This window comes from Echinococcus granulosus (genome assembly GCF_000524195.1).
Source record: "Echinococcus granulosus chromosome Unknown EG_S00142, whole genome shotgun sequence".
NCBI lineage: Eukaryota > Metazoa > Platyhelminthes > Cestoda > Cyclophyllidea > Taeniidae > Echinococcus > Echinococcus granulosus.
Window position 1 is genome coordinate 124,745 of NW_020170522.1, and position 17,012 is coordinate 141,756.

The following is a 17,012-nucleotide window of genomic DNA, read 5'->3' on the forward strand; positions in this document are numbered from 1 at the left end:
TCGGTTTTTATGAATTTTTATGTTCGCATTTCGAAAAACCATGGGATAATGCAAGGCAAATATGGTTTGAACAGGTGTAATTTCTGAAATGCTGAGCTGGTTACGTTTAAATCTTCATAGTGCCGTAACACATGGGATGCTGACTTAGCTCCAAGAGTGCGTTGCATGATGGACATCTTGTATTTGTGTTTTTAGAGGGGAATTGTGACACTATTTCTGGCTGAGGTTAAGAACCGCCATGATTAGCTGACAAGCAGTGCCTTGAGAGATCCTTCGGAAGTAATGCAACAGTTACTATTATTTGATATTCGAGGGAAGAATAAGGTGCCTAGGAAACTGTTTTTACGAACAAAGATGTGTCAAAAGTTTGTTTCTTTATCAACTAATTGGTGCATAAAAATGAGAAAAATACTAATTATGAAGTGTAGGCAGTATGATATGAGGATAGTAGGTGATGATTTACAGATAATGGCAAATAATGCAGCTTTTATGAAGGGTGGTTGAGCATCAAATGTTTGAAAATCCGTAACGCCTAGCGACTTCCTTGAAAACGAAAGGAGGCATAACACTTAGGTAGAATATGTGCTGTCGGCGAACAGTAGGACTTGGACCTACTGCCGTGCCCAGGTGGCCGGACAGCCCGCAGGAAGTAGAATAGCGTCACCAGAACCAAGGGTTACACAAAAAATTAACTACTGCACATGACTATAACGTAAATGAATGTACTAGTGCGAACCGAAATGATTTCGGAATATCGCCGTATTGCTGCTCCTATCGAGTTCAGTTTTGCCAACCGCCATCCGCCTCAGAAAACAGACGGAAACAAAAAGAACAAGTGCATAATTTGGAAAACAACCGGTGGACACACATAAAGGGTTTTTCAAGAGTGCATTTTAGAACTTAAGTACAGGCTTTTAAAGTGCCTAAAAATGTCAGTGGCTCACGCGCATGAGTGCTTTTGAATTTTAAACGTAAAATTAAATAAAATGTGCTGTATACTCCATAGAGATGGAAAAAGGCCAACTAAATAACTGACATTCATAACACTAATACGGAACTCACTTTGAAGGCCACTTACATTGTGTGCTTTTTATCTACCGCACCGTTTGTTCCGGCAATTATTTGCACCATTTTTGGTAAAGACATCTTTGATTTACTTAATTTCCTTTCGATTTTTTGCACCCTGTTCGCATGTTCCCACACCTTTGTTTTAAGCTGCCCAAAACGCACTTTATTCATTGCCTATCATCCACGCTGCAAATTCTACTTGCATTTCCCGTTTTTTATTTGTAGATGGTTCGCGCGACTAAAATCCTTTTATGTGGTGCTTCAGGAGCTGGAAAAACCAGTCTAGTCTACTCCCTTGAAACTCCTACAAACACTCTCCCAGACCTTCAAAAACACGTACATGATCAGCACACCACCTAATGGTCATTTTGTTAGCTGCCAACGTATGAGGACACTTATACTCTGTGTATATCGGCTGAAAAGAGTAGCCAAGAAAAGGTTCGCATCTACGAAATCGGTGGTATGAACACCTCAATAGGTCGACATTTCGTGAATTCATCTGACGCTCTTATTCTGGTCTTCGACATCACAAGTTTCGACTCCTTTGCTGCGATGCAGAAAATAAAGGCAGATGTGAGTCACTCAACGGCTTACGGTTGCTTTACAGTGCTTTATCAATGAATGCATAAGAACAAAATTTTGGTTTTTAAGCATAAGTGGGTATTTGTCGTCGGTTTTGATGGAACGGATAACATTGTTCCTTATTATAGATCGATTGCATAAAGGAAAAACGGGAAATGCCCACAGTGATTATCGGAAATAAAAATGATCAACCCAGAAGTTCTCAATTTGAAAACTTCCCACCGGGCGCCTGGGCTCAACGAGAAAAAGGTTTGTGAGTGTCTATAACTTAGGAGGACCAATGGAATTCCCAAAGTTTTAAATGAATGCGAGAGTTACGCCTTCAGGCTGTACTATTTTGGTAGTGATTGATTTTCTGGAAATAAAGAATCAAATTGAATGTATGCTACAAGAATCTGATGTCCTTTTGATGCTTGTAGGAACTGCTTTACTCCAGATTCGTAAATTAGGCGCATGGTATTTCATTGCCTTATGCCTGAGCATGACGGCATAGAAGACACGATATCATTCATTTTCCTTTCTTTCAGTTGGGTATTTTGAGACAAATGCTTATGACAAGGCAACTTTTCTACAGATCCTTTCTGGACTAGTACTCAGGGTGCACCAGCCACAGAGTAGGTTGTGTTTTGGAATGAACTTAATCCTGCAGGTCTAGAGCAGACCAATGACAGGCTTACTCTTCTATCCTTTTAGGTAAGACGTCGTTTGCATTCGGGAAACGGGAAGGTCGATAATTTGATCCCTCCTAGTCTCCAATTCTTTCATTCCAACTTTCTGGGAGTGACCCATCTTTTAATGCTTTGGTTTACTATTTTCTGACTACTACTGTTATTATTGGTAAAGATAACGAAGATCTCGAACTGAAAAGCGCGTCTTTGTTTGTGTTCGCAATTGTGTGTGAATTACTTTTCTTGTTTGTGACTTGAGGCTTATGCATTGTTAACCTGAAGTATGATGGATATCCTCACTACAAGGGATGAAGACCACGCTCTGTTTTAAGTACGTGACCTTTTATAGTGTGCCCGCAGGTCACGCTATCAAGGGAGCGATCTTTGTGTCCTGTCCAAGGCAATTTTGCTTGCACTTTTCCAGCTGAAATGCGATTAAAATTTTTGACTTGGAAGAAGTCTATGGATTTTTGCTTGTTCTTGAGACACCTGCTCTGGTCCAGTAGATTTTCGGTGGACAGACCCATCGTCTTAAGCAGAAATGCTTGTGAACGTTTTTCAAATAAATTTTTGTTAGCATTAGGCTATTTAGAACCTCGAATGTTGGGGAACGATTACTTTTGCTGCAATTTTGACCTCAGTTTTTGTTGACCTATGTGGATTCTCCGAGTGGTATTTAGAGGGTGATTTGATGGAGGCTTAGATTTTAGGATACTTTGCCATCAAACAAATCTTTTGCAACAAAATCCATCTCGCAAATCTGATTCTTTTTCAAAGGTATGCTATTTGCACTGTGGCGCTTAAGAAAACTCCGGAAGGTGTCTAAGGAGAATTCAATGTAGATATTAGGTTTTTTTTTAATTGTGTATTGAATATGATATGTCTCCATTGATAGCTTGACCGAATGTGTGTGAGGATTTCCGCTTTTTTCATAGCTGCCAGCGTTTTCCTTACCTCTTGTGGGTCCAAAAGGCACAGGGTCAATCAAATCGTGTGTCTGCATTGCCTATGCAGAGCAAAGCGAAGTTCTTTTTGCCGGACATGCAGACGGTCACATCAGCGCCTGCAATTTCGTCTGGAAACGTCAATGCGCAGCGTGGCTCGCTCATCCCCAATCTCAGGTCTCGAAACCCCTTTTTATCTTACATTCTGTATGCTTATTTCATTCCAGCACAAAGTCTTACCGGTTTCTATTTTCAGGTCATCGGCTTGTCTGTAGCCCCTTGGAAAGCGGTGACGCGTGAAGCCTGTCTCATCTCTCAGGGTAGAGATGGCAAAATTCGGTTTTGGGATACTGATCTAACCCCCTCTCCTAGTATGGCCAAATTCTTTTATGATTTTAATGAATATTTATTCTAATAATTTTCAATCGCATCCAAGAGCCCCTGCTAGAAGTAGTTTGCTGCCAGTACACTCTCTGTCCCTTCAACATCTGGCAACCTAGCAGCAATCTCCACACTGATCGCTACCTCGTCTACGTTGGAGTGGATGAGGAGGACGCCTCCACAGTCAACCTAGAGGCGATTCGATCGCTAGACAGTTTGACTATCTGCTCCGTAGATGCAAGTCAAATCTCCCGGCTGGGCATGTGTATGGCACTGAGTGGAGTCACTTGTGACGGAACCTGTTACTTTTTGGGTGGATTTGAGGCAGGCTGTGTGGTGCTTTTTGTGGAGGGCAGACAGGTGGCTCGAGTCTCACCTCTCTCGCCATCAGACATTCGACCAATCACGTGTCTGGCAGCTTTCACTGTCAATGCGTCCATAACGCTTATCGCTGTGGGTAAATCTGCTGTAGCCGATGGGGACGAACAGCTGCCTGACTTTGAGCTTCTCAAGCTAACGTCCGAAGGTTGGGAGTTTTTCTGTGATTGGATAAATTTAATTTATTACTCGACTATTCTATTCCTTCGACACTTCAGCCTTCATTAGCTAATCACTTGAGCTGAACACAGCACCAGTAGATAAGAGTGCTTCCCCTCTTTTCTGTCTTCTCTACTTTCAATATGAATATTTAAAAGTAGCTTCAATGAAGAATAAATCCCTCGGACATCTCCAGAAGTTGGACAAATGAATTAGGTTTTGGCTACGAACATCTGACTTCTTGATTTATCATGATGAAATGGTTAATAGCTTTATTTCTAGCTAAAAGTTTACTAATTTTTTACTCAAAATACCTAAAATCTTCCTTTTAACTTTCGGTCACTCTTAACTTTCATTCGAATCGTTTTGCAGCGTCCTCCTCTTCGGGGCGTAAATATCAAACTTCTTCATACTGGTCATTACTCAATGTTTGATCAATAAAATTCACTTTAATTTTCGATTTGAATGACTGTCTGCCCATTTTCAGACCCCTCCAACTTCCTTCTTGAGCGTTGCACCAAAAAGCCTCCCAGCAATGAGTTCAATGGCATCAGTTCATTGACCTGGCGCAATGACGGTCGATTGTTGGCTGCTGGCCAATGGAACGGTGACATACGTTGTTTCGCCGTGACACCTAAAGGTCGTGCTCGTTGCCTCGGCAATCTGCGTAGCCCTGGAGCTGTGGTTGGCGGAGGTACTCTGCTCGGCGATTGGTCCTCAATCTTGACCGACCCCTCTAAGCTAACCCCGGGGGAGCGGGATCAGTCGCTCTCCGTTCGTGGAGCCCTCTTCCTCCCGTCTAAGTGGCTTATAACCACTGCACCGGCCTCTGCAGGAGGATTGGGAACCTTAAATGTTTGGGACGTGTACAGGGACTCTTGATTAAATGGTAGGAAAGCACATCCTTATATCGCCGTGTTTGTCGTTACAGCATTATTTGACTTTTTAGATAGTTATTTGTAAAAGTGATATATAAAAACTCATTTGAGGTTTAGAAATGAGTTTTCGTCGAGTGTATTGCGTGAGTATGAATTTTCCTGGGGACTTGAGAGGTTCAAAATGCATTATAGCAGCTGAGTTGCCTCCGAAGAGGCTATGTGTACGAATTTAACCCTGTTACCAACGTAAAGAAGGTCAGAGGTATTGTTGGTTCAGGTGAGGGTGGCGTGGACGTCAAAGTTCACTTAAGATGTCAGGTTAAACAAACCCAAACCAAACATTAAGTAAACTGGTGAATTTGTCATTGGGATACCCTTGTGTGATCGGTGAATTTGACGGATGATTTGATGGATCCTGAAATTCTATAGACAGGACTGTAACCGTTCATCTTACCGTCAAGACTTATACTGCTTATAGGAGAAAAATGGACCTAATCCGAAGGACATAGTTATACTTGGCACCTCAAATTTGCTCTTCAAAAGCACATTTAGTTCTTAAGTGTGGAATTTAAAATGTGGTCATCCTGGGAAGGTTGCCTGGTGTTCCAGGTTTGCCCTATCCATATTACCGGAAGGGGACAAAACTCGTCCAATACCCTGAGCACTGGGTCCCTAGTAGGCAATGTTTAAATTTAAGGCTCCTCTTTCAAACTCATAATTTTAGCCTTACTTTTATAATACTCCAAGGTAAATTTATTCAAAGTTTAGGCAGATCCGCCCATTGAAAATTTTCATGTAGAAGGCGGACTTGGCTACTATAAGAATCGGTATTGTTGTGGAAGCTCACAATTATTGAATGGACCTAGAAAGTAGGTATTCAAGGGAGATTTTTATAAAGATAGCAAAGTGGAAGATCTAACTGAAGGCCGAAATGGGTCACCTCGCCCAGGGTGGGTCTTCCGATCGCGTCCATGGGAGAAATCTTATGAAGAATATGAAATAATTATTTTCAGCAAGCATCTGTAAACCAATCCTTTGGTTGAGCAGTCGGTTTGAATGCACTTATACATCCAAGGTGCAAGAACGTCCAATGAGCTTCTTCATAGTTCTTACTGTAGCACTCTGAGACTTTCCCGAATAAGGAAGAAGCCATAATACTTGGACAGAATATCCATATTCGATACAACAGGGCTTGGTACTACTGGCATGGCCCGAAGGTCAGCTTACCCGGGGAAAGTACCATGGGAGAGCACCTAAGTGGCCCCTTTGCCAAGACTGAGTTAAACAAAGCACTAGCGTGGTGCATAGCCCCTCTCCTCATTTGTGGTTCTTCACCGGAGCTCTCCCTGGCTAACCTCCCACTTCAGTCATCACAATGTAGTCGGAGCTGTAAGGAACCAGCCGTGCCAGTCATCGAATTCTCATGCAACAGAGAGGATACTTGATTGCAACTGGAAATTCTACTGGATTCGGAGGAGGGAGAATGTGCCATCCATCACGTATGTTCATTGCTAGTGGTGGGAACACTGTCCAAAAAACAGGGTCTAGTAGCAAAAGACGGGATGTCACATTCTTCCCACCTCAGAGATGCCCAGCCATATCTATCTGTGTTTCATCCAGCTAGTAGGGAAGCGGAGGAGGTATCACGAGTTCACACAATTGATGCCCTTATACAGGGACGACAGGTGGCTCCCCAACGAACTTTTCCAGATGATTCACGGTCAGTGCCGATTCAGGTGTTAATCGCTGTTTTGTAGACCACGAGACTGGGATAGTTGCCGAAGGTTGGCATCATTAACAAACATTCTGCTATAGACTTTCACCGATTTCTCCGTCTGCAGAAAAAGTGCTTTTTTTCCGTCGCTCTAAGGTTTAGCACCTTGGAGTTTGCTTTCCGCTGCCATTGATGTAGTGCTCCGAGATCTCCTTCAAACGAAGACTTAGTACTTGAGCAAAATATGCATCATCGACCGACAGTAGGGTTGAAGGCCTGCTGGCATGGTCTAGAGACCAGCATAACCGGCGAAGGTACACTTGCGGAGCACACCTGAGTGACCCCTTTACCAAAACCGAGAACCACACAAACATCAAACTCATTACACTAACTACCGTCAATTCAGTTTCGGTTGACCTTGGACGCATTCGCCTTGGGTGCGTCCGATTGGTAGAATTATCTGACCATACGACAACGGGTTGACAAAAACTGAATGTCCAAGGCATGGCTTTGCGGTTGAAATTTCACTTCCTCCTTTAAACCTGTCACATAACCATAGTCTGACTGACAAAGAGTAATATAGCTGAGCATCATTGAAAGTGTCCTCAATTTTTTTTGGAGTGATGATTGGACCTAAAAGTTGTTCTAATTTTGAATTTATGATGCCATTTCCACGCGGTGCAGGAGACAGGCATGGAGGAGATTCAAATTATGTCCTACGGAATCGAAGAAAGGGAGCTTAAAATACCCGAATAAAAAGATTTAATATTAGGTGAACACCCTCAAAGTTAAAATTTATTGGGTGACAGAATCCGGACCATGGTCTAACGGGATAACATAAATCGTTTCCTTTTGATTTAAGTGTAATGCTTTGATTATATGCTCAGACCTTCGTTTTGTTGTCAAGATCACTTAAAGCTCCGCAACTGTACCTCCGTTGGGTGGCATGACCTCCGGGTCATTCCAGCAACCTCCAAACCTTTCTGTACGTCGCCAGAACATATTCTTTGCAAGTATTATGCCTACTTTTTTCTTTGGGGCAGTTTCATGGCGCTACTTCAACGACCATATTTTCGTTTTTTCTTATTAAAATACACGGAATGGATAAGAAAATTGGGCAGTATTTATCTGCCCTCAATTTAAAACCTTGCCAAAAGATGTGCGTTCCTTTTGTGTATATTGAAAAAAAGGTGTCCCAATTTAAAAATAATTGAAAAATAATAATATTACTTTCCAAGTGGTTGAAATTTTCAAAGCGGTCATTATGACAGTTAAAAAGGGAAATTTGAATCCATTACGATTGTTATGGTTAACCGAAGTTTTAGCCTGATAGGGTAATAATTACCCTCTGAAAATTCGAAAGAGGTTTAGTCCTATCCACTGAGTGGGCCTAAAAGTTGATTGAAAATTCACGGACTCAATTAGAAGGCTGAGAATCAACCTATTAGTTACAGTGACACGCCGATAATAGTAATAATAAGTGGAGCTGGTTCGTTAATCCTTGTGTCAAAGCAAGGATGTAACAAGGATTGAAAATGTCTTAGTAACTTCACATTTGAACTCGTACTATTGCGGCGGAATACTTTGATTATTTGTCTGACTCTTTGGTTCGGTTTTGTGGGTATCGAAGGCTAGGCCTCTGTACTCCCACCCGGCGGCCTAACCTTTGGGTTTTGCTGTCAAGGCACCTACCCTTCTGCAGATCGGCAGGACATATTCTGCCCTAGTATTACTGCATCTTTCCTCTTCAAGAAAAACTCTGGGCGCTACATTGTTGGCAACGGAAAGCAACCCTTTCTTAACGGACTTTTACCCTGATTTCCATTACTAAATGCTAAGCATTAACGTGATGGAAGAAGAGTATTTGCTACAGATGAGAGAGTCTGTAACAATTCCTAATAAAAGGGTTGAAAATGCTTTCTACCTTTGGCAGCTGCTCTACTTCTGGGTTCTGCAGGAATAGTATTAAGAATTGAAGCGGCAGTAGTCGGGATCTATCTGGAAAAGTTCGTTGCGGAACTTTCCATGGTACCCGTATGGAAATGCCAGTGAAGCGAACACGCGATACCTCCTCCATCTCCCTACAAGCTGGATAGATCACAGATACACATGTCAGGGCAGCAATGAAGCACAAACAAAGTAGGAAGGAGGTACTGATGCAAAACTTTACCCCACGAAACTAGTTTAAATTATGGCATTCATTAAAAGACTCTACTTTCATACCAGAGATCTTGAGACTAGCGATAGACATACGAGATGATCTTCACATTCCTCTTTCGCGCAAAACAATTCCAAAATAGGCCGAAACTCCAGATTTGGTGGAATCGTCAAAGTGGATAATTAACATTACAGTCAGTTATCCTCTCATTTGCACGCAAATTCCACGGATGATGCAGTTGGTTCTCAAATCGGGGTTTACCATCTATCAAAGACTACCTTATGATGGCCAACACGGGAAATTGACCAAGGCGAGCGCCGAGAATGACGGCCAAATGAAGAGGTGGACTCCGCAATGCTTTGATAGTTTTTTTAAATCTTCGCTTTGATTTCAAGGGCACCTAAACCTAAACTTTTGTGCTTCCGGTTAGCGGTATGGCTTTTAGGCCATGCCCGAAAACCCCTCAGTTCACCTGGACGTCAGCAATGCATTTTCTACCGTATTACTACGACGTCTTACAACTTCAGAGAAGATTAGGTTTGTTACAAGTCTACACATTTCTTAAAAGCGAGAATTTAGATTTATAAATGTGATGCACTGAAAAATTATTCCAAGCTAAGGAGTAAATTGCCGTTTTTCTAATAAAATATTTTTCCAATTTATGATCATAGTGGGACAAAGGAAGAGAAGCCATTTAAAGTAACTCTTGTAACATCCTAATAAAAAAGCTATTTAGTTATTCGGTGGGAAAGGGTTATGCAAGTAAGAAAATTAATTGACATCTGTTTAATACATTTCAGGTATCTGCCCGAATCCATCCAACGGAGTAGCAAGTCAAATCTTTCAGCGTTTTGATTCAATGGAGGCAACTCGACATTTGAGAAAGTAAAATAATATGGAGGGGACGATTTCCTTGGTTGAATAGTTCCGTCAATGGAAGTGAGGTACCAAACCTCAGGACTTAACAGAATATGGCCATTTTAAATAATCTGTGGTTGAGATTCAAGGTAAAGGAGTACATTGGCAACGGCGTAGCAACTGAAATGAACACTGTCAACACTGTCAATGCTTCCTTTAGAAATGATTATCCATCTGTCTACCTATCTATTGACGTTTGTAAGTAGTATGGGGATTTTAGTTAAACCTAAATCGCCAGTAAGGGTGCAAAGTAGGTGAAACACGGCAATTCAAACTACCAAGTTAGTAGTAACAGTTTTCCATTAGCACTTTGCTTCACTTCAAATCTAAACCTGCCTCCAAGTTTACATCATAAAACGAGTTATGAAGGAAGAGGCGGATTCACTGCCCTTACATATTCGGTGTTAAAATAAGCATTCCATGGTTTTCTGCACTCCGCAAAAAAATTCCTCGCGTCAAATGGACGGAAGGGCTGAAAAAAGGTATACAAGACTTCAAGCACCATTAACGTTTATGGGAAGGGTTAGATTGTCCGATATTTCAATACAAACAAATCATTTTAGGAGCCACAATTTCTCATCACTGTTGACTGATGCATTGTATTTGATGAATAGCTGATACCTCGGATTCACGAGTGTTGTAACCATACCTTAATACTATAGCAAATTAGTTTCCTGTTTTGCTGTCATTTTTCTTCAGCATATGCGGGGTCCCTAGTATTACCAATGTACAAAGAGGCTGAGGGACTACTAGCATGGCCCAGAGGCTGTTATGTCCAGCGGAGGTACAAGGGCCTAGACTTAGGCGTTCTTGTAACTAAAGAGAAGTGTTAAACAAATAATTAAAGTATTACCTTGTCCTCTCTCCTACGAGTCACACTTCTGGTGCCCCCTTTGGACAGGCTTTCGCGCCAGCCATCGAATTTGCATTCAAATGAGATATTTGTCTGCAAAGTCACTGATCCCTCTTGGCAAATCCACTGGATCTAAAATTGTCTCCTATTTGGTAACAGTATTGGAGAAGAGAGAATGTGCTGACCACACATTCACGTCACTAGTCTCAGAAAAGCTAGATAAAAGTAAGGTAATTCAATAAAGGACGGGTCTAAAATAGTTTTGTGGGGATACTGTTGCCCGTCAACCTTCCTTGACACATTGTTCTCACTTCAGTACGGCTCAGCTATATCTATATGGCTTCTATCCAGGTAGTAGAGAGGTAGAGAAGGCATCTTGTGATCACTCATTCAACACCTTCATAGAGGTGCCGCAGACAGCTTAGTACCGAACTCTTCCAGATGGTTCACAGCTAAAGCAGCTTTAGATTTTAATAGCGTTCCTGCAGAACACGTGACTGGGGTAGTTGCCGATGGTGGACGTCATTTTCAGCCCTTCTTTTGGAGGTCGTCACTGATTCTGCCATCCATAGCAAAAATGGAAATCAGTGTAGCTGTCCTTTAGGATCGGGTTCGGTTCACGCTCCCATTTTTGTAGTGCTTTGAGTCTTTCCAACGTACAGATGAGCTGGAAGGCTACCGGCATGGCAAGGAGGTCGAGTGGAAGTACAATAGCGGAGACTTGAGTGTCCACATTATCAAAATGCTAAACTAAACACTTTAAGGATTGCAAACCCGACTCCATCTCCACCATTGCTTCATTTATAATATTCATCAGATACGGTAAAATTAAGCTTAAATAATAGCCATTTGTTGGCAAACTCAAGCAGTATGGGTTCCTATCAAAAAGACCTAGAAGACCAGGGTTAAGCGAAGTGGAAAAAGGGGAATTGAAAGGGAATTGAGAGTTAGGAAAATCATTTTGCAATTTACAACAAGATGTTGTACATTGACGCGGATGTTAGTAGGATTACTTAAATTTACCTACACCATGACTTCCTTTCGCGTTCACCGAGCAGCCAATTCACCTTTGCTTTCGGAATTGGATAGAGAGGGAAATCGACAAGTCCAATTTCTGCAGAACATTCGTTTAAAGGTCATGAAAACGGTAACGTAGCAGGCAGGAAGCTTCACTATCCTCCCATCATTGAATAACACTTTACTTTTGAATGCTTCAGTTCTGTTTACGATACTACATATTTCGTCAAGAATTTTCAGAAGAATATCCAAAAAATGTCACAGAAAATCAACAGAGTTTTTCATTTTTGCATAATGTGTAAATACCACAGTAGCCGGCTTTTAAGAGATCACTTTACCCTATCTTACTCGGCAGTCCATGGCCGTCATTATGCTCTTGGAGTGTGGAACATCATCCATTGTTCCGCCCTAGGGAATTCAGGGAAATTAATCCCTTACTCAAGCCTTAATGAGAGGAACTCTACTTGGACATAGAAATCGGGATGAGGAGAAGAGTGTGTATGTGTGGATGCCGCTTCCTAAATTAAGGATAATCAAAGAAGGTCGATGACAAGAGGAGGAGGAGGGGAGGGGGAGGGGGAGGGGGGAAGGAGGAGGAGGATGAGGAGGAGGAGGAGGAGGAGGAGGAGGAAGAAGAAGAAGAAGAACAAAACTATGCAAAGAGGATGATCCATGTAGTTGAATTTTAGCAGGCTAGGCTGCAAAATTCCCACTCCTCTCCACTCTTTAACTTCGGTCGGGACAGTAGACTGCCCAATCGAATACGTGAAAGACGTGTGCTTGGATCACTCAGATTAGGTAAAGTCACGATTTTAATTATTCAAGTATATTATTGAAATGAGCCCTAATACCTTAGTTCATCACATTATGGGCAAACAGTCACAGTAGATGGAAGACGAGACAAACACAAGTAGATGAGGCAATCGAACCGGCAGAGTAAAATCAGATCTGAGAAATCGGCTGCCTACAAAATCGGCCCAAATTGTCCATGTCCTGGAGAAGCTGGAATCTGCCCAAAAACTGGATCTCTAGCCATTGCCTCATCCACTTTCCGGTCACTACAAACTTGTTTCTTCCCATCCCGCCTAACACTAGTGGTTGTTCCAATCTTAAAAGCCCTGGTTAAGCACTTTTGCTTCTGGGGCTGAGGTGGGAGTTGAATTGTGCTTTTAGATTACTGAAGTGAATTTGGTATGTGAATCCTTAGGCAGAGATAGACTGAAGTATCATAGCTGCAATACTGTTGGTTGCAGGTATTCTACTATCTTATGAACTATCTAATACCATAAGAAAAGTGTTTTGCTACACAACCTAACTATTTCACAAGCGTTTTGTGGCTAAACATATCACTTAACAAGTCCGATCTTTAGCACAGTTACAAACCAACATCTGACCCTAATTTTCCACTTGTTCAGTCTTTTGTGCTATCATTTGATCCTTCAAATTGAGCTAATACTGCTTGCAAGATGGGCGCAGCGATGGCCATGACGCTATCTGTTTACGGAGTGGACGCGAGGCAAACCAGATTTCAGACAAGCCTCATTGTGTAATAAGTTGGCCGGGAACCGATCCAGACGCCATTTCCCATCTTCATATCCATTTCCTAGAGCAAATTCACGCAATACTTGCACAATATTGCCATTTCGGCTGGTAAAGCAACAATGTTCAGACAATTTGGTTCAGAGTAAGCCTTGTGATCAGTTTTTTAAACTTGATTGCAATAAACTTTGCTTCGTAATAGCGCTAACACAGGCTATAGAAGCTAGGGGTTAAGGGGACTGGCATTATGGTGAATGTGCGTACTTTCTTACAATCCTCACAGGCATGTGCGTTCTCCAGACTAGTGTCGATGCGGCTATTCACAATGACAAACTACTTATCTGAATGGTTTTGGTAAAAACTGGGCTTCTGATACTTCTACTTGGAGTAAAACGTCTTAACGAAAATTCTAACACCCATCGTCACTAGATTCTTAGGTTTCATTTAAAAGAAAAAACTCATTAATCGAACACAACCTTTACTGCCTAATTGCCAAGCAGATGAGTTGGAGAAGGTCTGAGGAAACAATTTATCAGAGGTACTCTCAATCTTTATCCCACCTTCCGTTAATCTAGGCAGCAGTAGGGATTTAGTTTGCATTTAATTTGATTTACTCGTAGAATACTGTTGCAGCTTCGGGTAGATTTGCAGGACAGACCATATTGTTCTTTAGAAGGAATTTGCAATATTCACGTTGTCACGCAAACTTCAAAGATCACTTTTTCTTTATGACGAAGCCGACACTGAAAATTAACGTAGATAATATGGTGGAACCTCATCAGACTTAAGCGAAAAATCTCCTCGGTACCTTGATAGCCTCCTGTAACAGCCTCAGCGTTACTCTCTCCCACCTCTATCTTCACCCCCATGGAGGGAATAGAGTGGTTAGATGAGGAAATCTCTTGTTGAGTAGGTGATACGAAAGTGTACAGGTGTTTGGAGTTATACAGGTTTGGGGTTCGTTTCCACCTCGTATGTACTGTCCGCTTCTCACCTGAAAGGTGCATTTAAACAAACGCGCATTACACCACCGCTAGGGTTTAGTTAGACTCGGCTTGACTTATTCGCCATTCACAGAAATATCCCGATCGCATTAAACTCGACATTCCACGTGAAATGTAATTGGCGTTTCACAGTTATTACAGTGTTAATAAGTATCCTTAATGAATGGCCGTACAATTATATATTTGCCTCAACGATTTAAAACTGGTGATAAAGAACCGACTACACGTCAGTTATCAATTTCCGTATTCAATTCCCAAACTGCTGGCAGTTGAGTAGCTATATCAGTGCAGAAGGCAGCGAATTCCCTTTTTTTTATTCCATGTTCTTGCAGACCAAAAATTCTTGCTAGCAAACTTCTTCAGGATTCTCAAATATCCTTACAAAAGCAGAAAACAATTTCGGCTTTTTTACATATTTCATTTCTACGTTCTTACTTCTGTTCTGAATAAAGAGAATTGATATTAGAAATGGCTGCAGTGTGAGAAGATGGCGCTTTAAAATCGTCCGGTTGATTGAGAACTTTTGTGTTCCTCAACTGGTAATCACTGACACAATTATTTATAAAACTGAGTAGATTGGAGTAGGCGAGTTCACTTGTGTAGGTAGATTATACGACTTTAAAATTTATACCTAGTGTTCCAAATTTCCGTAAGATCGTTATACTTTCCTTTTTCAAATGAAAGTCGCAATTCTGTAGTGAATCGTGACATGCGACAATGCTAACCAAACCTACATTTAATGAAGATTTAGAAAATACTTCGATTGAAGTTATCTTCCCCATAGGAAATGAGGCTCTTTTGCATAAGGGATATTCAATTTAATTTAGTGGTTTGATAAAGCCTATAAGTCCTTCAAATCGCCATCGGAAATGGTTTAAGTTTAAGGTAAAGGTAAAGCCGAGTCTTTTTCCAGCTAATTATAAGTACTCAGCGTAAAATAAATTATCGACAAGTCAATGCTAACACAATGATAAGGGCAGTTCCCTAGAAAAAACATTTCAGGCAAGCATTTTTGGTTGCCAGCTGTCATTTTTAAGCAGCTTAAGCACATTTATGAATAGCTGCATCACCCTTAGCCTTCTCTGAAGTAGGAGAAAGTCATAGAAATAAGGCAAAAGATATATTGCTGACGCACAAGGGAGGGGAAGTTATCGACATGGTCAGCGAGAGGAAATACAATGGTCGCGATTCAAGGGCCTAAGTAACCAAAGCGCCAACTTTAACAAACAATGTAATGCATAACAAGTGTTTGTTGCTGTCACAATTGAGCCCATAAACAATTATGTGTCCACGAATCTAAAGTAGTCTTTTTGATAAGGCACCTTGTCCATACAATGAAGCTGTCGCGCAACTCTTCTAGACTCTTCTTCTTCTGCTTCAATCACCTGCTTTTCGTGGATTTCAAAGCAAATTCATGAGTGGAAGGGAAAGCATTCAGACCTCTGATAAGTGGTGGATGAAGGAGAATGAACCACCCTCCTTCTCAATGAAGGTAATTCACAGTGTCCTCCACATGAATGAAATTTAGAGTTACAGTATTTCCTTTATCGTCATTTCATTCATTTCAAAAGGTAAATGTGACCACACAATTCGTGTAAGGCAAACACTCTCTCAGGCAATCACTCTGGCTTACAACGTCTCCCTAGCAGTTGAAGCCTAAGTTTGTTACAAGGATGAGAGGGGAGGCACCATCACAACTCCTTTCTTATGGGGACCGTTAAAGCTGCGTGTGGTTTCCAACGTCGAGTGAGATTATATAGTCTCTCCTTTAAAATTTGGCTCATATGTATAACGGATACTGTCGGTAATTCCTTTCCTGGCAGATGATACCCCCAAAAGAGCCCTGAATCTTCCTCCAGATGGAAATCGCTGAATTCGATGCTGCAAAAAGGCTTTTAAATCTCCTCTTGATCACAAAAATTGTGATTTTAGATGCAAAATGAATATGCGTAAGTTTTACAAGTAGTTATTCAGTAAAATGTGTTTTTACATCTTCTACAAAACGACCTTCCATGGACGATGAGTGACCAAAAAAGAACCTGTCTTTCTGTATTCACATAACATTCACTGCATCACCAAATGTCGGATTTTTAAAGGAAATATGAACTTGATCGTGAATATTTAATTTTTATACTTCCTCGGTTTAAGCAAAAAAATATTTTGGCCTAAAAACATTCAACCTGTTCCGAGCAAATAAGTGGAGATTTTGCTGAGTCCCGGAATTTTTTCTTTAAAACTAACTTCCCTAAATAAATTAAGATTGTGTAACATAACAACTCTTTAAAGAAAATAATTTCGAGTAAATATTGCTATTGGTGTGTTTTCATTGGCATTTCGAACACACTCATTTCTGCATCTGGGATGCACGTAGTGTGGCACGGCAAAATCGGAGAAATTCAGTCTCCTCTTATTGGATTTTCAAAAAATGAAAAAAGACATCAAAGGTTCCGGTTCCGTTGGACAGTTATCAAACATCTATGAGGATTGGGCACTTTCTACTGTATTTGCCTAAAAGTAGCATCAAATAGCTGTTCTGCCACACAAAAATAGCACCTGGTGCCATTATTCTTCTAAAATCCCATCAAATTAGTGCATATTACCCGAAGTCCGCCAACGCGTGTTCAGAGCCACATAGCGGACCTGTGCGTATCCTCTGCTACATGAAGCGGCTGAGGGGTTGACATGATGTTGTCGAGGGTACAATTGCCTTGACCGGCAGTGATTCCTTTACTCTCTCATAACGCAAATGTT

General features: G+C 41.3%; 2 protein-coding genes across 2 annotated transcripts; both read left to right on the forward strand. All coding sequences in view use genetic code 11, as the record gives it.

Annotated features, from left to right (window-relative positions):
• Window positions 1–1,293: 1,293 nt before the first annotated feature.
• EGR_09312 (NF-kappa-B inhibitor-interacting Ras-like protein) lies at window positions 1,294–5,062 on the forward strand (the record flags this gene model as incomplete). Its single annotated transcript, XM_024498561.1, has 10 exons — window positions 1,294–1,404; window positions 1,444–1,641; window positions 1,779–1,899; window positions 2,178–2,248; window positions 2,344–2,376; window positions 2,400–2,543; window positions 3,254–3,439; window positions 3,519–3,633; window positions 3,699–4,169; window positions 4,668–5,062. The coding sequence occupies 10 exons, from the start codon at window positions 1,294–1,296 to the stop codon at window positions 5,060–5,062; spliced, it is 1,845 nt and encodes a 614-aa protein (XP_024347034.1).
• A 5,719-nt stretch (window positions 5,063–10,781) lies between these two features.
• On the forward strand, window positions 10,782–14,721 carry EGR_09313 (hypothetical protein; the record flags this gene model as incomplete). Its single annotated transcript, XM_024498562.1, has 4 exons — window positions 10,782–10,931; window positions 11,919–12,016; window positions 13,326–13,486; window positions 14,594–14,721. 4 exons carry the CDS (start codon window positions 10,782–10,784, stop codon window positions 14,719–14,721), a joined length of 537 nt encoding a protein of 178 aa, XP_024347035.1.
• Between the last annotated feature and the right edge of the window lie 2,291 nt (window positions 14,722–17,012).